At 41.5% G+C, this 21,213-nt stretch overlaps 1 protein-coding gene across 1 annotated transcript in view; it reads left to right on the top strand.

Moving 5' to 3' along the window:
- The window catches only part of foxj3 (forkhead box J3), a 68,907-nt gene that overhangs the window by 11,755 nt on the left and 35,939 nt on the right, over nt 1-21,213 (top strand). Inside the window, exon 2 of the mRNA XM_084543271.1 lies at nt 13,293-13,793. Coding sequence (XP_084399397.1) covers nt 13,473-13,793 — 321 coding nt within the window. The 5' untranslated portion in view covers nt 13,293-13,472. The remainder of the gene's footprint in view (nt 1-13,292; nt 13,794-21,213) is intronic.

Genomic DNA, 21,213 nt, shown 5'->3' with positions numbered 1-21,213 from the left:
TCCGGGGGAGTATCTCCGCGTTTGTTTGTGTGTACGTGTGCGTGCATGGCCCCTTTAAGAAGCCTGCATTTGTTTGCTGGCTGTGTCTGGGGCCCAAAGTGGAGCTCTTTCTGTCAGATGAGTGAAGCTCTGCAGAGGCAGCCACTGGGAGTTCTGTTTCATCTCCTCTCTTACTGCTCTGGAGCAGACATGCAAATCCGCTGTAATGAGCGCAGCCTGTGTGGTGGTGGTGGTGGTGGAGGTGGTGGTGGTGGTGGTGGTAGTGCGGTGGGGAGAGAGAGGGGGATGAACTCAGGAATTTAAACAGGAGAAGGGGAAGGTGGAGGAAAAAAAAGGTGATACACAGACATCCTTGCCAGAAAGTGGAGCATGAGAATTTAAGGGGTTTAGGAGAGGGTTATGTCAGGAGCGCTGTAAGTGACAGAAAGTGAAATCAAACATTCATTACCCTGCTGTAGCTTCTCTTTTCCCTGTGTTGTTAAAACACAAAGGTAAAGATGCAAATGATGCCACAATAATTAGCCCTATACCAGCTAGATGTGGTGTGAAATTAAAAAAAAAAAAACAGCTTCATCGTCACTCTTGAATAAGTACATATAATGAGGCTTTGGTTAAGATTCTGATGAAAGTTCAGCCATGTCAGGAGTTTTACAGATAACTAAAAAGAGGTGACACGTTAACTTATTATAGCAACGAGTGACGGCGTAGTGTCACCAGTACACCAATAGTTTTAAGATAAAACTCACACGATTCACTCACTGTCTGCATGCTATCATTTATATGTATATTTCGCCTTTTTTCCTTGCTGCAGTCTGTGGAGTGTATCACAAACCTCATCAGTCTGTCCAGTAGGTGTGCGAATGTAATTTTATTCACTCATAAAGAATTAAATCCCTAAGTCAATGTCGGGGTGCTTTGGCCTGCCTCCATCCAATAATGTAAAGCACTCAAGACGTTTTGATGAGCTCTGCAGATCAATCGAAGGTTAACAGACACTTCACATGAGCTGAGACCTACAGTATGTCTTTAACTCCCCATAACTATTCATGAAGCACGGATATTTGGATTTTGGCCCACATAGACCAAGAAACAATAAGCGCAAGGATCTAAAAGTCTGAGTTGCTCTAAAACTAACTTAGGAAATAAGGGCTCTGTTATCATTTTCTGCCACATTTCACGAACCATGAAATTGTAATGGATTGAAGTGCTTTGTCTGAGACAACTCTAGCATGGTTGTGTTGTTCCTCGTCATGCACTGTTGTGTGACATATGTTGGAAACAAGATGCACAAAAAAAAGAAAGCCAAGAAAGGCTAGGCATCAATTTCCAAAATAGAAAATCTGCTCTTTTTTTTTTTTTTTTTTTAGCTAGAGGATGTAATCACATTGAAACAGTTGGCAAATAAACTGAACTTCTCCTTTTAATTTTTCTCTCTTGTCATTTTTGGCTCATCTGCTTATCAAGCTTTTGTATTAACTAGTCAAAAGTCGGCCACAGACAAGTAATTGTTAAAACAATCGCTAACAATAAGTGCAGTTTTTCCATTTGGGTTTAGTCGGAAGCGTTTATTTGACGACTATGTAATTACAGGCCTGTTGATGATGCATTTGAACTACAAATGTTAAGTTGTATGGTCGCTGTCATGTATTGCCATGGGAGCAGAGACTTTATGGGGAATGAATTCTGCGGCCCGAGTGTTTTATTGTGTGGTACACATGTCACACAAAGAATCAATAGACAGGTTGGACAATGAGCTGATCAGTGTCTCTCATGAACTCTCCTGTTGTGTGTATTTGTTGTTAAGCCGTCATGGCCAGTGTTTTGCTAGTGTAGAAGTCTTAACCTTCCTCCTCTAAAATTAGACTTCCCCATTGGAAACGCCAAAGCCAATTTCACAATAGTATGACAGTATCTCCTTCTGCTCTTGCCTCCCGTCTGACGACACTGAGATTGCTGCCTGCCTGTGTCTTCACACTGAAGGGAGTTCCTCTTGTTTCGAATGGGTTGGGCTATCCAGGTGCGCGCTGGGTGGGGATGTCATCGGAGTTCCTCGGGGTGTCTGAGCCGGTTGTGGCCTTTATTTGTCACCGACTGACTACTCTGAAGTTCAGGGCCCACAGTAGTGATGTGTGTTGTCCTGCAACCGGTGGACTTAAGTTTGAAGAGTGAGACGATATGGTTCATTCATGTCTTGGTGAGAAGCATAATTTTCTTCATACTGTAAAGCTGAGTCAGCTGCTTTGCGACATCTTTTCCGAGAATCTATTAAACACTATACGGTATTGTGTTTTTGAATTCCATTTATACATGCTCATGAGATTACGAGCTACTTTTACAGACTGTCGGTGGACTAATTTCCCTAGTACAAACAAAAATCTGCTCATACAAAAGTCACTTCCTGCCTGTTGCTGGCAAGCGTGGGATAAGTGTTTATCATTTAGGTTTGTTTTCTGAACAATTTTCATTTGGTTTATTTTTCCATTCTAAAGAAATCACACCAGCTATGGTAAATTTTAAAAAATAGTTTATATTTCCATTAACCAGTATGTGGAAGAAACGCCAAATGGCTGTGGACTGTTGTAATGGGCAACCATCAACCTTAAACTAGTCTTGTTTTTTATTGTATTTGGGTTGTATTCTATTGAGCTCATGTTCTTAGTAAGGAAAGGTGCAAGAGTATTTCACCTATCATGAAATCTTGCCCTGTCAGTTAAGTATTGAAAAGCCATATGCTTTTGACTCCAGGCCTAACTCACGTGTCTGCTGTTTATTATGCTAAATCCTCTGGTTTTGTGATGACCTATTGTGACTCTTGTGAGACATCAACCTCACAGTGAGGAATCTATTTCTTTGCCGGTAGGTATTTTGACTGCAGAGCCTAAACCAACAATGACTGCTGCTGCTTTTCTCCCCTTATCCACACCCAGATAAATAGCAACATTGTCTCCAGGAAACCAAATTAATTGAAATTATCTGGAACGGAGCAGGGTGAAGAGAACAGGTATAGACACCAACACCTGTCTGCTCCATGTTAAAACATATTCTCGGCCAGTCATTTCCTGGTCAGCCTCAGTTTCATGTTTTTTACTCTACTGCTCTCTCCTTAATCAGCAGTAGACGAACACCAAGCTGCCCCTAAATTACCATGGAAGTCATTTGGAGAATGTCCAAGTAATTTATTAGGTTTCATAAACACAGACGATTACTTGTGACGTAGGGCCGTGTTGGTTAAATTCAGCTACTGATTGGATTGTTTTCATACTGTATTCTGTTTCAATTGTAAATGTCTCTTGAAGCATGCGGTGGTTGTAATCCAGGAGATGATTGATTAGTTGGCTTTATGTTTGTATGTACATATGGGCTGTTAATGACCTGCGTATTACGTATTTGACAGAGTGATTACTATGTCTGGAGGGCAGAAACCTCCTGTCTGGTCATGGCTGCTCCGTATTAGCAATACTGGAGAAGAAGACCAAAGAAAATATGAAATTACTGACCCGTAACTTCTAATCCCACTAATATGTTCTGTGCTGTCTTGTTGTGCAACTTCCATTGCAGTGTGCATTATCACTCGGGGAGGAAAGGGCACAGATTTATGGCTTGTGGCCGCCTCTCAGCAATTTGCGCTCAAAACCTTGATCATAGTTTGCTTTTATATCCTCCTTCATTCAATAGACTTGCATGAGTCTTACATTTGTCACTTGTGTCGCTCCAAGTGTTTAACTGTTACATGTCATGTTCCCGTGAGTGGGAGAGTGTGCATCTGGCATGTTATCACTGGGCTGTGTTATTATCTGCAGGTACAGTATGACTCCAGGAGCATTTTAAAGAGCCTGTACGGAGGCGCAGTAAACCAGCGAAATGGGACATGAGGAGTCAAAGAGCAGCGCTTCAGCAGCTTAATGATGTAGAGGCATCCAGCTCCGTCAGGCAGTAAACTCTTTAATATGCTGTTAATTATTTCTGAGAGATTGAATATTGATTAAAAAGCAAAATGGTTTTAATTATGACTCCATCTCTGGTGCCATCCTAAATGAAGACGATTTTAGGCTTTACGTGAGAGGAACATATAACAGATCAACTGAACCTCAAGCTATTTTAACTCCATCTGAATTACTTTGTAGATCCTAGGTTTGAAAGAGAGCTCGGCATAACCAGTGTTAACAGCTCCAGCTTTAGAGCTGCCCATGCTGATCCACTGTCTTTGAAATTCATGGCATGATTCATGTTGTGTTACACTCTCAAAACATGCATTTCCCAGTCAGGTAATTCCTTTAAATCACGCTTGGTTAATTTTAGCATGGTTTCATTTTTAAGCACTTGCTTGTACATGTTGAGCCATATTACATCTTGAGTTGAGTGAGAGGACAAGAAGTTATCTCTTAAGAATCACATTATACTTAGTGGACAATTTAATATATGCCTTGGAATGATCCATCCTTTGTAATTCTTATCACGTAACAAATGACTCTGGGTTAATTTCTATTATCAATTAATGTGTAGATAATTTCTATTTTAAATTAAACTGCCAGATATTTTTTTGATTAAATGATTAATTAGTTAGTTTGTAAAATAATCATGAGTGAAAAATCCTGTCACAATTTCCTGACACCCAAATTAACATAATCAAATAGTCTGTTTTGTACAATTAACTGTCTAAACCCTGAAGACGTTCAGTTTGATATCACATACAATAAAAAAAAAAAAAAAAGCAGCATATCCTCACAGTCAGGGAGCTGGGAACTATGGATTTGGACATTTTTGCTAGAAAAGAAAGACTTCAGTGATGAATTGATTATCAAAATGGTTGCCAGTTACTTAATACTGGCTGAATAACCAGTTGATGATCAGCGATTTTCCAAGAGTCTTCTGCTTTCTAATCTCAGGATGATGGACCCATGCTCCTCTTACCTCACCGCTCGCCTCAGAGACAGGCTCAGACATAGAACTGAATCCAGTCAATGCAGATGAGGATAGGCCCTCAAGATTGCCACCAAGCACTTGGCCTGCCAGTGCCTTAAGTGGTCTGTTTGTGATTCAGCAGCAGGGTCTTGCTGGCTGCCAGGCTGGCATGGACTCAACCTCCCAGGGGGACTGTGTTAATGCGGGCCCCCAGGCCGTGGGACTGGGGTAATTGGGTTCGCATGGCCGGTGTCAGGGCACTCCTGCCACCTCCCAAACAAAGGCCACCTCGCAGGCAAGCTGTTAGGGATAGAGAGAGAAACCCCTCCTGATCATTGTTCTGATTCACTGGAACGGCCCATTCAATTATTGGAATGTAGTATGTGGTCTTTTTCTGTTGACCTGCAGATTGCACAATGAGCAGAGGGCCTTGTGTTCATGTGCTCTCCCTTTATCTGCCCAGATCTCTGTCCGTCTGTCCTTTTATCTATTTATACTGTACATCCAGCCCACACTAACCCACATTAACATGGAACGTGGCCGAGATATGCTCTCTAATGTCTGTGCTATCTAACAATACCACATCTATTCACATTTCTCATTTATCTTCATTCATGTTTGGTTTGGCTGCGTCTGGGTTAAGGGTTACAATCCCTGTTGCTCACTTTGTGGCTTCTCCTGACAGGCTGGAGCTGTTCACACGATCCCCAGACTTCTCCCAGATCTTTGACTAGTCTGATCCTCTGTCTCTCTGCCCAGCTGGCTTGTCTTTCTATCCGTTTGCAGCAGCTGATGCTTTCTCTCTTTACCCCGTATTTAGAAGGCCTCTCTTTGTTTGGCACCGACTAATGAGACAAAGGTGTCTCTCTTGCCTTTTTAAGGTTCGGTGGGTTTAAAGGATCTCTGGGTTTAGCTTTGCTTTGTTGACATCTCTCTCTCCGCAGCATTTAACTGCCCCACAGCCACAGTTGCGTTCCCGATTGATTGGCAGAATAATTATGGACTTGATTTGTTCAACCACAGGCGAAGTGGGATTGAGGGAGTAGGGGAGCAAAAAGAGCGTGTGCACCATTTTTCTTTTTTTAAGAGCACAGCAGAGAGGTCTGCTTGCCTGCATCTTAAGAACCAACTTTAACAAAACGTAGCCTACTTATAATACTGACACACAGATTGCACCGTAAAACACACGCACTCGTGCACATTCTTGTAAGCGATGAGAGGCCTCAGTTGGCGGCCGTCTCTGCTGTAGGCTGCAATAAGCTGAACAATGTGCTCAGCCGCGTGAGTGCTGAAGCGATAATTGACATATCCTAAAAATGCAAGTAAGGACTGGGTTATTAATGCTTTCTTCCTGGGGGTGGTTTCAGCGGAACCATTAAGCCTTTAATTGAGAAGGAAGACTGACATTAAAAGCTGTTGCCTTGGCATTGCTGTTACCTCCTTTTTGTTTTTTAATGAAGATGAGGCTTAGGGTAGTTCGCTGCATGATTACAGAGCTCACGTGCAATCACAATACTCAGACGCGTTGCTATTTTAGTTTGACAGATCTCAAAAATAACTCCTTAAGTCTTTTGCCTGCAGGGGTGGAAAAAGTGAGGAGTCTCTCTTTGACTGAAGGGCAGGTGAGCAGAGTTCCCACCCCTCCCTGTTTATCCCCCTTGCAATCGCTAGGAAAACAAGGGCTTCTCCCACGCTGGATATAAAGCCGTTGATATGGAAGGTATGACCCGGGTTTCGGTCGAGAGTACTTGTTACCAGGTTACATCACTGTTGTTGTTGTGAGTGCGTGTGCCAAATCTTCAGGCATAACAGAGGGAGAACACTTAGCGATTCCCCTCCCTTTTGCCAAGTTACCATCACACTACAGGAAGATTCTTGTCATAATGAGCTCTCTCTCTTTCTGCTCTATCACCCCCCTCCACCTCTCCACACGCTGAAGTCTGGGCAACATTTAACAATCAGTGGTGTAAATATTTATTGTGGTCTGTTTGAATCCTAGTGACATTGTTTTTAATGCAGCATTCATCACGTCTGCAGTCCTGAAGTAGCATATACGGCAGTGCAGTCATCACAGGTCTTAATGGTTGTGTCTGTGTAGCTGAGCAGACACATGCTGTTAGAGTGTTACCCGTGACGGATGCATGACTGCAGTAAAAGGGGATTAATCGCGGAAATTGCAGATAAGTGCAGGAGAGCGCTGGTCTGGTACCTATCAACAGCCTTCTGTCTGCAAGTCGGAATGAGAATGTGAGCTGAAGAGCCTACTCTTTTCTCAGAGAGGAAATGATGACAGTAATGCACAGGTATTTGGAAGGAAGTTGTTTTGAGTAGGCAGCTAGGTATTCTAGGTAGAATATAAAACAGACCATCTATGGGGGAGTTTTATTATATAATAGTAAAAACACAGCATTGTCTATTTGTGTGCAAGAGTTTGTCTTTATATAGACACCTGAGATGAAACTGAAAATGACAAAACACTACCTACTGTACATAGGAAATAGACGATGTTAATGCTTTTTAAAAAAAATAAATAAATAAATAAATACTTACCACGCATTTAATAAAAGTTGCTCAACATTGTTATAAATAACATAAGATTACAGTTTTGGCAGTGTTGTCACAACTGTATTGCTAACACTGTACCTGGTGGGATAAAGTCTGGATAAATTACGAGTAGTCACAATCATATTACCTTTTGAAAGTTTAAACCATTCCTTAAATTAGTACCCTAATTGACCTTGAAGAGAGTTAACCATATACTTTATAGCCATGTTTAAGCATATTTCTTCTCAAGCAGAGATTAAATTATATTTGTATTGTCCTTGGTAGTTGCCGTAGTGAGAGCAGACACAGTGACAAATGCCCGTTTCCACTTGCACACTATGCACAGAGCATACAGATAAACTGATGTCTATTTATTTAGTCAAACACAACACAAATTAATTTTGCCAGGTTTATTGACTTTACATTATTAAACAGAAAATTGGCAGGTGACGGAAATTTAATGTGCACGCTCTCTGTTTCAGTGGGACTACTTGTCCTTGGCTAATATTTCCGGTGCCGTGTCTTGTCTTTGAATACTGCTCCGCACTAGGATTGGGGCCTGATTTTTGTTCATGCGTATTTTTCTTGAATGAGACTGTAATTCAATAGTAAAACCAATTTTATTCACCTTTTGTGTGACCTACTTCCCCTTTTGTGTGCTTCCTGTACTAATGCCTCAGTCAGTAGTTCCTTATTTTCTGCACAATGTGTTCCCTGTAAGTTTCATTCAGTATTCATTCAAATTTTAACACCAGTGGTTTGAGATGGGTGCTTGTCTTTCAGAAGTCACAGATATAATTGTCATTTGCTGCTTGAGGTCTGAGGTGTTATTAATGGCAGATACTCAATATATATGCTGACGTGACAGTTTCTTAAAATTATACAGACTGTAGAACACAACGTTTCCATTGCTTTCAGCTGCTATGCATTATAGCACAATTTTGACAGAAGCAAAACTGGACACATTTGTCACGATGAATTACTTGCATCAGCAGGTGTCAGGTTTTTGCAAGGTGATTTTCATTCAGAAAGAATTCAGAAAAACACATTTAGTTTAATTTAGATTTAGGATATTCTGCTGTATTTCTTTTTGGAAAACGCTTACCTGCATGCTACATTTTGACTGTTACTGCTTTACAATATATTTTTGCAGTAAAACAGCAGAGGCAGTGAAAAAGTGAAAATGTGGAGCGGTATCTTTACGTTCTTTTTGCCGTGACATGCTGTTTTTATACGTCTTACAATCAAAACTTGCCAAATGAGATCAGTCCTAGAGCAGTGGAGACAATTTTTTCATCTCACCTCTTAAAGGTAGATTAAGTAAAATATTGCCCCCATCCGGTCCAGTTTCATAAGCTGCTAACAATACTGGAACCACCAATTTCCTCAATCCAGTCGATCCTGCACAACAGCTCTATTTGTGTTTGGAGTATTTCTAGGTAACCACAGTGAACCAGAAACAGTTTTGAATGACAACATTTGTACATGCGATGGCTCAGAGGTCAAAAAGGCATTTGACAGAAAAAAAAGGGTGTGCAAATTCCTTGACGCAAGAGCTTGTAGAAAGTCAAGGAAAGATAGTAGTTCATACCATAAATGACAAATACATGCACACTAATAATTACCAACACAGTAAATGATGATTATTATGTATTATTATATGTAAACTATCACGTCAATACTTTGTGTAGCTCTGTCCATGCCACAAACCGTCTGTAGATGCGACGCACGTGAACTCTCTTCATTTGTCATGACGTGAGTCCACGCGCTTTCATACACTTTGCTACAAGTTTTTCATCGCATCGTGCTTGTTTGGATCGATAAACAATGACCAATTAAGAGACTGCGTGATTGGGAAATTTTCTTTTGCCGAAGGATATAAAATGTATCCTCACAATTATGATTTCAAAGAGAGATGATTCAGACATTGTTCGGCTATTCCAACAAGCCCTTTGTATGATGTGTACTGATATAATTACATGTATTGGTAACTGATTACTTGCAGACACATGTGCGTTTAGCAACTTCCTAAATTAGTATTAGAATTAGGTTGTTACTGTCATTATGAAGACATTTAGCTGCCATTCACTGTAGCAATATCACAGTATTGAAATATTAATTTCACCCTGAGCCATGCATTGTTAGGGGTACTAACATTTTAAGTGCTTGCTAAGTACAGACATAAATTTTGCAAGAGTGTAGAAGAGGAACAGCACGGATTGTATGACACAGTTGCTGACTTGCATCTCAGTACGTACTTGCCCAACATGATGAAGTTGACGTAATCTGCTAAATTGTGTTGGGTAATCCCTGGTTGTTACTCAGCTTGTTTCCTCATTGGGGATTCTTGAATAAAGGAGGGCCTGGCACACGTATAATAGCCACACTGTCAGTTTGACTGAGCCACTCCAGACTTAGTAGCTGAGGCACAAAACACAATCACTGATTTGCCGTCAGTGCTCTGTTGGCAGCAGGGCTGTTGATAAGTCTTGTCAAGAACTTGGTGAATTAAGATGTTTCACAAACGCTTTCAATTTCTCATCCAGAACTAAATCTGCCATTTATCCCTGGAGGACAAAGAAACTTTGAGTGTTGAATAGAGAATGAATTTGACCATCTATTTCTCCCTCTGAGCTCTCGAAAATACTCCCAGCGCCCCATTCGAAAAACAAATTGAAGTCGAGAGCGAGAAAATGACGTTTTCTTTTCTGTTTTTTTTTTGGCAATGACAGTGAAGAAACCCCATTTTTCCTGGAGCGGGATCAAAGCTGCTCCATGTGTGTGGCATCGCAGTCGATTCCCTTGGGCTCGTAATCAGAGAGCCTGAACTTGGAGAACCTCGGATGCAGACCATTGCTATTTTCTACTCTGCCGACCAAATGCCAGCTACGTTGTGCTTCATCTTTTCTGGGTTTTCTTCTCATGTTCCCCGCCTCCTAAGTTCTCCTGTGCCTGCCCCCAGACCCGTTAGTGAACATACTCAAGACAGTCCTCCCTGACACAGCAGCAGGCTGGGGCTTGTCCCTGCTCTGGCTGTCCCACTGCCTGGGTAATGAAGGCAGCAGGGGGGCCGTCTTACTGCCTGCCTGTGTTGCGCTTCATCATTCCTGCCACAGCCCAAGGTTCTCTAATTAAGACGCCGTCTTTGGCCCTGCAGATTATGTAGCAGCTGGATCATTAGCGTGGAGGTTCAAATGGCATGTGTCTCTGTGTATCGGGCGGAGCGCCTTTCATCAACCCTTGAATCAGTCTCCTCACCTCCGGCAAGCCACCAGAAACATCAGCTTTCTTCCTCCTTGCTGGCCCCAGTCATAGTGAGCATTAGGTGTCTGTGAAAACATTTACATCAAGATGTCCTTTCACTGACTTCTGTTTTTTATCAGGTACACCTACCTAAATCAAACACTCATTGGCTTCCTATTTTTTTTTTCCTAAGTATGTTCCGGCTTTTTTTTGGGTGCATAAACGGCATCTAAAGATGAGTTGGTTCAGTTTTACTTAAGGTGAAACGAGCATAAGAAATGAGCATCTGAATGCTTTGGATTGTTTTTTATTGAACTGATGTAATCAGCACTTTTAACAACGGATTTAACAGAATTTTGCTTTATTGTCAGAATCTATTTTTAATCTACCATCGTATGCAGGCAAGGCTTAGAAATTGGATTAGCTTTATATTACAGTTGGCTTTTATTCATAGAGGAAAATCACCGTGATTAGCAGCACCCTGTGAGTCACCTTTATTTCAGCTACTGGGTGGAGATACCTCGTGTATGATTTGTCTTTTTTGTGATGAGGAACTGTTCTTCATCATTTGTCTGACTCAGTATAGTCAGTCAACAAGTCTACTCATTGTCAGTCGGCCCATGACCGCAGAGGCTGGTGTTGTTACTTTCAAGCCTTCAGTGTTTTTATTATGGCCTCCGAGCTTTGAACATCCACAATGAAAGTGTTAACGAAGAAAGACTCCAAAAGCCCAGCAGCAAGTAAATAACCAGCTCTTTTCTAAGTGAACAGATTAAAATAAAAGTCCATCTAAAATATAATTCAGGTTCACAAAAAGCTTGATTTTGGACAGTTCAAATTCTTTCCTAAGGGGCCATTGTCACTGTCTGGATTCAGTATCAAAGCAGCCAAAGAAAAGTTTGACTGTAGATTCAAGGAAATATGAAACGTGTTTTCAGATGGACAGAACAGTTCTGCTGCAAGAGTGGTATTACGTTTTAGTTGCTATGTTACTGACATGTATTCAAGGTGACCACAACTGTTCTTATCCATTATATCCACTATTTCAATGCTGAAGGTGGAAATCTTTTGAAGCGCACTACAGAGGGTCACTTTAAAATATAAATTTGATAAATAGAACTGGAAAAGGATTTTGCTTAGGTTGGAAATTGAACAGTACCTGATGGGACCAAACTCTGACTATAAAGGAACTTTTAAGACCTTCCTTCATTAATGATCTCCCACAGATGTGTTTTTTTTTTTCTTTTTTTTTTTCCCATCTCTGAATTCTGTTGGCATGTTTAAAAATGCCTTCATCATCTTCTTCGCCTGTCCACACTGATAGCAGATATTGAATTGGCTGCTGGGCACTAGCTGACCCCCGCTGCGAGAGATCAGTGGAAAGGGACAGCCATATATCGCCTTTGACCAACTGCCGCCGAAGCAGTTTGCCCAATTTAGGACTTTCTTACTGTTCCTGTTACATCTCATATTTAAAGCAGAGGCCCAATAAATTGTCTTCTCTTATTCTACATCCCTTGCCATGTCTTTCAGTATGTTTGTCAGTAAACGGATGTAAAACAAATTTCCAATAGATATTTTTTGAAGGCTTCAAAACCATTTTGAGCATTTTCAATAGGCAATTATATAAATATTTGCAAAATTATATTCAGATTATAAAAATTGTGTTAAATGGTAATGGTTGGGTACAGTTCCACATAAATATACATATTTTGAAAGATAGATATTCTTATGCTGAGTGCTGTCAAGGTGAGCTTTTATACCCAGCCTGACAGTACATACTCAAGCTCACACATGCTCACAAACAGACACACACACAAACACACACTTGTGTGAGCATGCTTAGTCAAGAGAAAAATCCCACAACTTGGTGAGGATTCCTCCTTCTTCTTCTCCCGACTGCTTTCTCTCTTTCTTTTTTTTTTTCCCCCACCCTCCACTAAAATCCGCCAGATTGCAGTGTAATCCTGCTCAGGTTTTTTCTTCCACACATCCCCATGTTCACTCTACGTCCGCAACTTTAGGCTTCTCTACTCTGCTCCTCTATTTTAAGACAGGGCAGTGTGCCGAGAGGGACAGAGAGACGGGCTGTTGCGGGCTACACTTTGCACAACACGACCAAAGCGCCCGAAGACCGTTTGCAAGGCGACATTAGCTGGCTCGTTTATGGCAGAGGCTCTTTTTGGGGGAGGACAGGGAAGGAGGCAGGCAGGGAAGAAAGGAGAGGGGGTTTACTGCCCTCAAGAGAGTCGGAATTCCTCCTGAGCCATTCCCCCATTTGGCTGGCAGTTGTGAAAACAATTGCCTGGCATTTACTCTCTCTGTGCAGATGGAGTCCCAGCTATGAGTCAGCTTTGAGAGCAGCAAGTGGTGCAGAAAGTGGTGGGCTTGCGATCTCCTGTACTGTGAATTTGAGCATACTTTACAGAGGCGCTTGGTTTTTGATGTTGTGCAAACTCCACTGAGCTGATTCTTCGCTTGCATTTGTTTTTCAATCCATGCAGTGCTCCTGAAAGATATATTTTTAATTTTCAATGTTAAGCTGCTGCTTGTAACAAATACTGGTTGACTAATAAAGGCATGTCTGTTTCTTGTTTGTCTAGAGTTGACTCACAGAAGATGCTATGCTGATGTCCTGAGCTGAGGGCGCCCTGACTTCATCCGCACTCGTCCCCATTTGTTATTCAACACCTAGTCTGCACTCCATCGGTCGACAAGTACCAACAGCGGCCCCAGCCACCGCCACCTTTTCCCCGCCCCCTCCTGCCCAGCCTGCCGTCACAATGACGTCGGAGCTGGAGAGCAGCCTGACCTCCATGGATTGGCTTCCTCAGCTGACCATGCAGGCGGCCATCCGCAAGGCTGATGCCCAGAATGCCCACGGGCCAGGCATGGGCAAGAAGAGTACCCTGCTGGATCCTAACACCACGCTGGACCAGGAAGAGGTGCAGCAGCACAAGGATGGCAAACCTCCCTATAGCTACGCCAGTCTCATCACGTTTGCTATCAACAGCTCGCCAAAGAAGAAGATGACGCTGAGCGAGATCTACCAGTGGATCTGTGATAACTTTCCCTACTACAGGGAGGCGGGCAGTGGCTGGAAGGTGAGGAAAAAAGAGACATCCACTCTTAATTTTATGCCTACAGGAGTTTATAAAATTTTACCTGGGGGTTTAATATAGACAGTCTGTGACATGTTGCTTGTTTATGAAAAATATGAGCCCAGTAGTTATTTACAGAGTGATTTATAGACCAATAATGGCAGTCACTTCCTCCATCACTGGAGAGTAGCTCCTAAAAGGCAGAAGACTGATGTGTTTTAATAGTGTTTGGGCGCCTGTGGAGCGCCATGCTACAGAAGAATTAGTTAAATCAAACTTGGACATAGTCAGTACTTAAGGTAGAATCAATTAACTGATGTTTTTTTCAGCCATTTGTCGACTATAACAAAAATATAGAAAATCTTATATAGAAACATTTTTATTGCTGTTTAAATTTAAATAGGTTTCCCCTTTTTGCTTTGTGTCAGCGTGTTTATTCTTTTTATTCACTTGTGAATGTCCTCCTGTGACATTTAATTTTGTGATGAGCTGTTGACAGCGTTTGTAGAGTAAAATATGATATTCTGTAACTAAAATCATTGTTTTGTGGGTGCTGGGCATCTCGTACAAAGTGAGATGCCATTGGTAATCACCAATGTCACTTCTGAGGAAACCTAGAGAGAAACTGTAAGTGTGCCAAATCACACTAAGTGCCTTGCCCCATCAAATGAAAAATGGTGCAGCCCTGAGAGAACCATATGAAGTGTAAAACCCTGGATTAATATTCACAGAAGTGGCCCCTATCTGTGCGAACACAGACTAAATAGCCCATTCATGGGTGGTATTATTCATTGCAGATGCCTTGATAGGAGAAGGCCATTATGCAGAAGGAGAGAGCCAGTGCTGTGTCATCATCTCAAGGAGCCCATGATATACAGAGATGAAGCTATGCTGATTGCCTTTTAAAGGGCCCAGATGGAAATTGATATTAGAATGAGTTTTCCAATCAGTCGACGTTTATTGGAAATAGAATCTTAGGCACTGCTTTATTGCAGTCAGACAAGATGTATGAAGCCCATTTCCTGGGGCGACAAGATCTGGCGTGTGCACAGACTGCATTGAGGTGTGTGTGCGTATATGTATGCTTGTAGGTAAGGGCGAGATGAGAAAGCATGTGTTATTATAAATGGATTGATTTTAGCTTTTGTGGCAAGGCCTTTTTTTTTTTGCAAGGAAATGAATTGTTTTATTTTGCAACTGTTATTTCCTCTTTTACCTTCATCATCCCTTATTTAGTTGTCAGCAACACAGCAGCATATGTGCCGCCAGTCTGCATGTATTCCAGCGCTGAGTTACAGGCATTTTCACCAAACACTTGATGTCAGCTCTGTGTTTTGTATACCACCTACCCTATTTGTGTGCAGCGAATTGTTAAATTCAATGCCAAACGATTTTCTCCAGACATTCTTCGAGGGTTGCAGCAGCATTTTCCACTGTCTTTGTCGCTGGATGTTGTTAACAAATCCAGTCGCAGGTCATGTAGCCGTCATTAGTCAGTCTGCATCTATTAAGATAATTTAATCGATCAACTTTCCTTTTTATCCAGAGAGCGGATATGAGTAAAAGATCAATTAAGTGGGTCTGAATGGACTTGACTTGCACCACAGGCCTTATTGTTGAGGAATATAAGGGTGTGACTGAGTAGTCAAACTAAAATAACTCTAGATAAGACCTAAAATTTAGCTGACACTCAATCCCAAGCACTGTGAATTAATGCACTTTTTATACATTTTAGAGTGGGTGTCTTCAGTGGGAATCAAACCGATGCTGCTGGCAGGGCTGGCGGTCTGCTCTACCCACTGAGTTACAGTTCCATACAGCAGAAAGAAAGACGTTATATTAATTCACCAAAGCTGAGATAATGTGTATGGCTGTTAATGTGTTCTTTTGTTAAGTGTGGCTTTTTCCAATGTTCAGTGAAAACATGATTATTATTGTGTAAAAAAAATAAATAAATGTTTAAAGCCTTAGAAAAAGCCTATAATAATAAATAGTATTAAATAATGATCAGGAATTGTCTAGAAATTCTAATTGAAAATGGGTATCACATGAACTATATTAACAATTATGGTCCTTATGGGACACAACAATGTTTCTATACATTTTTAAGTTTAAATTTTTTCTCTATTTTGTTAGCTAACAAGCAAAAGAGGTTAAATCAGCTTTGGGATAAACTTATCAAATCAAATGTCAATGTTGGACATGAGCTTGCAGTGTCCCCCGAGCATTAGATCATGGAAGATGTTTTCTCTTTTAGTTTAAAACAGTACCTATTAGGGGTGCACGATAATTATCGGCCCGATATCTGGAAATTATGACGTCATTCCGATAAGTCTGATATCATAACGAATGGCCCCGATAATATATAATATATATTTTTGTCAGTACTGCAGTGTGAGTGGTTGTTTTGATCAATCGCTCCAACTCCCACATGAGACCTGAACGGCCTGAAGTGAATGCTGCGTTCAAGTGGCATCGGTATAATCGGAAAAACAACATTCTGGCTGAAAAAAATCATTAAAATACTCCCTCATGTCGGAAAACAACTCGTCAACTCGGTCATGAGTTTGGTAGTAGCTGCCATTACCCAGGATGTTACACATAAACCACAGAGACATAAAAGGTCGGAAAAACGACTCTCAAACCGGGAACAGGGAACTTCCGTCACCACTTGAATGCAGCACAACGTGTATACGTTTGTAAATAAACAACATGGCGGCGGTGGTGGTGTGGGACTTTTTCAAAGTTTCCGAGGATGACATGTCTCTGGCTGTTTGTAATAAATGTTTAAAGAAAGTGCCACGAGGTGGAAAAATCAGCACCAGCTTTAATACCTCAAACATGAAAAGTCATTTGAAACATAGCCATCGATTCGATGGGGTTTTGAAGGCGTATGAGGACGCCAGCGCGGCTTTTGCTCATTAGTCTTCCTCATCTTCAGGTATGTTATCGGTTATCGGCATTGGTATCGGCCTTTTGAAGCGGAAAGTTTTCGGTTATCGGTATCATTTTTAGAAGATAATATCAATATATCACAGAATTTGTTTGCGTCATGTGTGGCAGAGTGGCGTGGTGGTTAGCAGTGAAGGTTCCGGGTTTGACTCTGTGGGCCGACTCCATGTTCTCCCTGTTCCTGCGTGGGTTCTCTCCGGGTACTCCGGCTTCCTTCCACTGTCCAAAGACATGCTCATTAGGTTAATTGGTAATTCTAAATTGGCCGTAGGTGTGCATGTGAGTGTGAATGGTTGTCTGTCTCTCTGTGTTAGCCCTGCGATAGACTGGAGACCTGTCCAGGGTGTTCCCCGCCTCTCGCCCGATGACAGCTGGGAAGTGGTTACAGGAGAAGTGGTTACAGAAGATGAATGAACGAATGAATGAATGTTTGCGTCATTTGTCAGATTGAAAGCTTTAAGTTAATCCACATGGTCGTGTGTATTAAATGTATTTAGTAATTACATCGAGGCTTGAGCATATAATGCATAGTTGACATTTTTGTTTCATCTGGGACTCCATCAACGTGTCTCCATAACTGATTACTCTGTCAGTGTTTACCTTCATGCCCAATCACGCCAACTTCCGCTGCCAGCCATGCTGAAAAAGAGATTTTAATTGGAAATAGCCCAGCCGCAATCATCAAAAGTGTACGAATTCTTCAAACAGAGACCCAATAAATAGATGCTTTGAAAAACTGAAATGGCCACCCTCCGCAACACAATTCAGAGACGTTTTGATCTCAAAACGATGAGACAGCAGCACAAGTATTAAAAGTATTTTGTGTCATGGTTGTGTAAATATTTGTTGTGTTTCAGTCAAGAACCTAACAAAGACTCTCTGGATCAGATGCTAATGGCTAATATAGCAAAGGTGCTTTCTAGTTCATTTGCAGCTTGTAAGCAGTTAGTTTAGGTGCATATGGACTCGGGCTGGGCGATATGGCTGAAAAATGTATCACGATATAAGTGTTTCATATCAGTCGATATCGATAATTATTGATTCGTTTTTTAACCTATTCTACCCGGACTTCTCAACTGTGCTGAACTGCATCCGTTATTTCTTTATATCGCTTTGATGTTTTGTCGTATGGCACTGCTGCCGTGTAACTCTTGATCAGAGGTTGCGCTAGACTTTTTCGTTGTCTGTCATTTTGACTGACAGGATCATAACAATCCCGTCATAACCCATTTTTACCCGTCACTTTAATTTTTTAAAAATGATAACAATGACATATTCAATAGCATTTCATTTTCATTCATTTTTAATTAATATTCAGTAGCGGTAGAAAAAAAAGATTCGGTTCATATAACCGGCCATCAAAGACGACTCAAGAATCATGAATCTAGAGTCTATTTAACCGGCTCAGTTGAGTCCTACCACGTTTGATTGATATATAATCAATAAACGGCACCATTCAAACATCTTACATCTCACTCGGCAGAGAAACAAAACGTACCATCCGACTTGACCACTAGCAAACTAAGGCACTCAGACACTCACTCACTTACGCACAATACGCAGAGAAACGAAACTCAACCGACTCATAACCGCTGCTCGTGGATCCCTGCTTAACCGAGTCAGCAGCCACTCACTCGGCCGGCAGACAAACGAAACTTAACCGACTCTTAACCGACTCTTACACTACTAATCAAGAGAGACAAGAGCCAGTTAGTATGCTCACTCGCCACCAAGTTTGCAGACAACATCGGTCTGACTCTTGTCTGACTTAAAATAACCACAATATTGCCAAACTGGTGACGTGACCTTTCCTTTTTTTATCTACAATTTCCTCTCGCACTGTCGCACTCATATTCTCCTTTCGCTCCATGCCGTTCTTTTTTTGTTGTTGTTGATGCCACCAACCTGGCTTAGCTGGGCCGTGATAGGTCGAGAGGCTAAAGCCCTTCCTCTGCCTTCATCCCCCAGAATGACTTGCAGTTCTGGCTCTGGGTTTTCTTCCTATTTTTCTCTAACGGAGTTCAAGTGAAATTATCGAACATTCTATCGCGCGTATTTTCTATTGATATCGATCACGTGTCTATCGCGATATATATCGTTATCGTTTTATCGCCCAGCCCTAATATGAACGATGTAGATTTCCTGTAACGCTGCGCTTTTATTTGGGGTATCCAATGTTTTGCAGATAAATAATACAGATTCATTTTTAATTTTCAGCTCCATGGCTCAGACTATGCTAATTAAAAGCAGAACACAATAAAATAGCACATTTAATAATTAGATCTGTGCTGCATAAAGCTTAACCCTTTGGATTAATCATCCAGTTTTTGTTTGATAAAATTAGATATTTATAGATTTTATGTTAAAATGAGACATGGGGTGGGGCTTTACCGTTGCAGTGCAATATTTTTATCCACGCAGATGAAACTAAATTTAAGATGTTGGAATGGAAAGCATCTATTTTCGGGTTTCAGGTGTCATAGAGATTTGACGTAATTGGAATGATGTCTTTAGCACAAGAGCAGGTTATGGAATTAGTCAGCGTTGGTGAAGATTGATGTTCCCCGACTACTTTCTAGTTTAGTCAAACCTTGCATAGATCATCAGATTCTGGCCTAAATGTGGGTTGCAACTGTAGAAATACCCCTCACATTCAAAAGTGTGAAAAACCACATCACTCTAACCAGGATGCTGTACAGCACAGGAAACACTGAAAGAGCGGTTTAAAGATGTGCTCATCGGCTCGAGCCTGCGTCACTTTTTTTTTCTCAGTTCTTGTTAATAGGGTTTTTTCCCCTCTTATAGCTTTTTCTGAGAACCGAACAACTGAAATAAAGTACATAGAATCTGTATAAAATCTTTTCATTGCTTAAGACATTTAAATGAAATCCAATACTGTTTCCACGCCCAGGGCATTTGAACAAGCTCCAGTAGCCTTAGGTCCATTCCTAATGTTTTTGTGCTTGGAGAATTTTCACATCCCATCACACAAATGATATTTTCATCTAAGCCTGTGCAAAAGCCTTAGGAAAGGTTCCTCTCCCAATCATCAGGAGGTCACATGGTGCTTGAACCGCTATGAGAGTTTTTGGCTTCAAAACCTTGAGATACTTAGAGATTTGGAAGTAGCAGAATACCTAATTGTACTTGTATGATTGTGTAACGTGCACACAGTTGTTATGTTCTTCCTGCACTGTGGCTGTTACTATGATATGAATCCACCTATAGTGTGACTGAGTATGCATGTTTGTGTGTGTGTAATTAGTTGGAACCAAGCATGCCGGGGTGGGGTGAATGTAGGTCGGATGTAGTCATCGCTCCTCTGTTCCCCTGGAGATGTCAGGCGCAGGAATTTGGGACTCCACACACGCATGCGTCTGTTCTGTATGATAATGCAAGCTGTGCCTCTGAGATGAGACCTGGCTAATCTGGGCACCAGCAAGTCATTTAATCATCTCAATAGAACTCCATTAGCCTGCGCTTTTAAGAAATGTCAATAAGTGCTGTCAATAAAAACAGATAATTCATCAAGGTCAAAAGACGCGAACGCTGCCTTCGAGAGTGCAGAATGTGTGCTCGGCATCTATGAGCAAGCAATTAGTTGGTGCTTTTCTTCACACTCTCTCTGGCTCTGTGAGGCACTTTTGATTCATGTTTTGCAGGTTTGTCTAAGCAGTCTTGTGCATGATTCAGCTCGTATACTGTAGCCTCAATGTCCTTCTGTTCTTTGCATGTAAAGCATGGATTTTTGAAGATCTGCCAGACTGCTTAAAAATATTTCACACACTAGGATTCCTAGATTCCACATACACCGTTCAGCCACAACATTAAAACCACTGCCAGGAGAAGTAAAATAACATTGAATGTTTTGTGACGATACAATGTTCTGCTGGGGAACTTTTGGACCTGGCATTCGTGTGGCTGTTACTTAGAGACGTGCCACTCACCTAGACAAGGCCAGGCACCGCCCACTCCTTGATGACAGCAGCCAACCCCCAGCAGGATGCAGCGTGACACAGGAACAAACACAAAATCGGTTTAGGAACAACTAAACAGCAAAAACAGCACAAGGTGTTGACCTGGCCTCCAAATTCACCAGATCCCAAACTGATCAAGTATCTGTGGGATGATCCACAGAGACCCCTCCCCTCAACCCATAGGACCCAAAGGCCCCCACTAACATCATTCTGTTGCCAGACACCACAGGACACCCCTCAGAAGGCCCATGTCCATTCTCTGATGAGTCACAACTGAGACCTACACAATATTCGGAAGGTTGTCATAATGTTATGCCTGATTGGTGTATGTTGAAGCTTGCAGCACTTACCTATAATGCAATATACTGTCTTCTCATATTGTGTGCCATCCCTTAGATTTTAAAGCCATTACAGACCTTTAAGCTGTCTCTTCTCTAAGACCATGTCTTTGTCCCAGCCAGTGGCACTTAACTCAAATGTGACTTGTAACACCA

Source organism: Chelon labrosus (genome assembly GCF_963514085.1).
Source record: "Chelon labrosus genome assembly, chromosome: 4".
NCBI classification, from domain to species: domain Eukaryota; kingdom Metazoa; phylum Chordata; class Actinopteri; order Mugiliformes; family Mugilidae; genus Chelon; species Chelon labrosus.
Note: the sequence above shows the minus strand (reverse complement) of the source record. Positions and strands in the feature narration are given on the sequence as shown.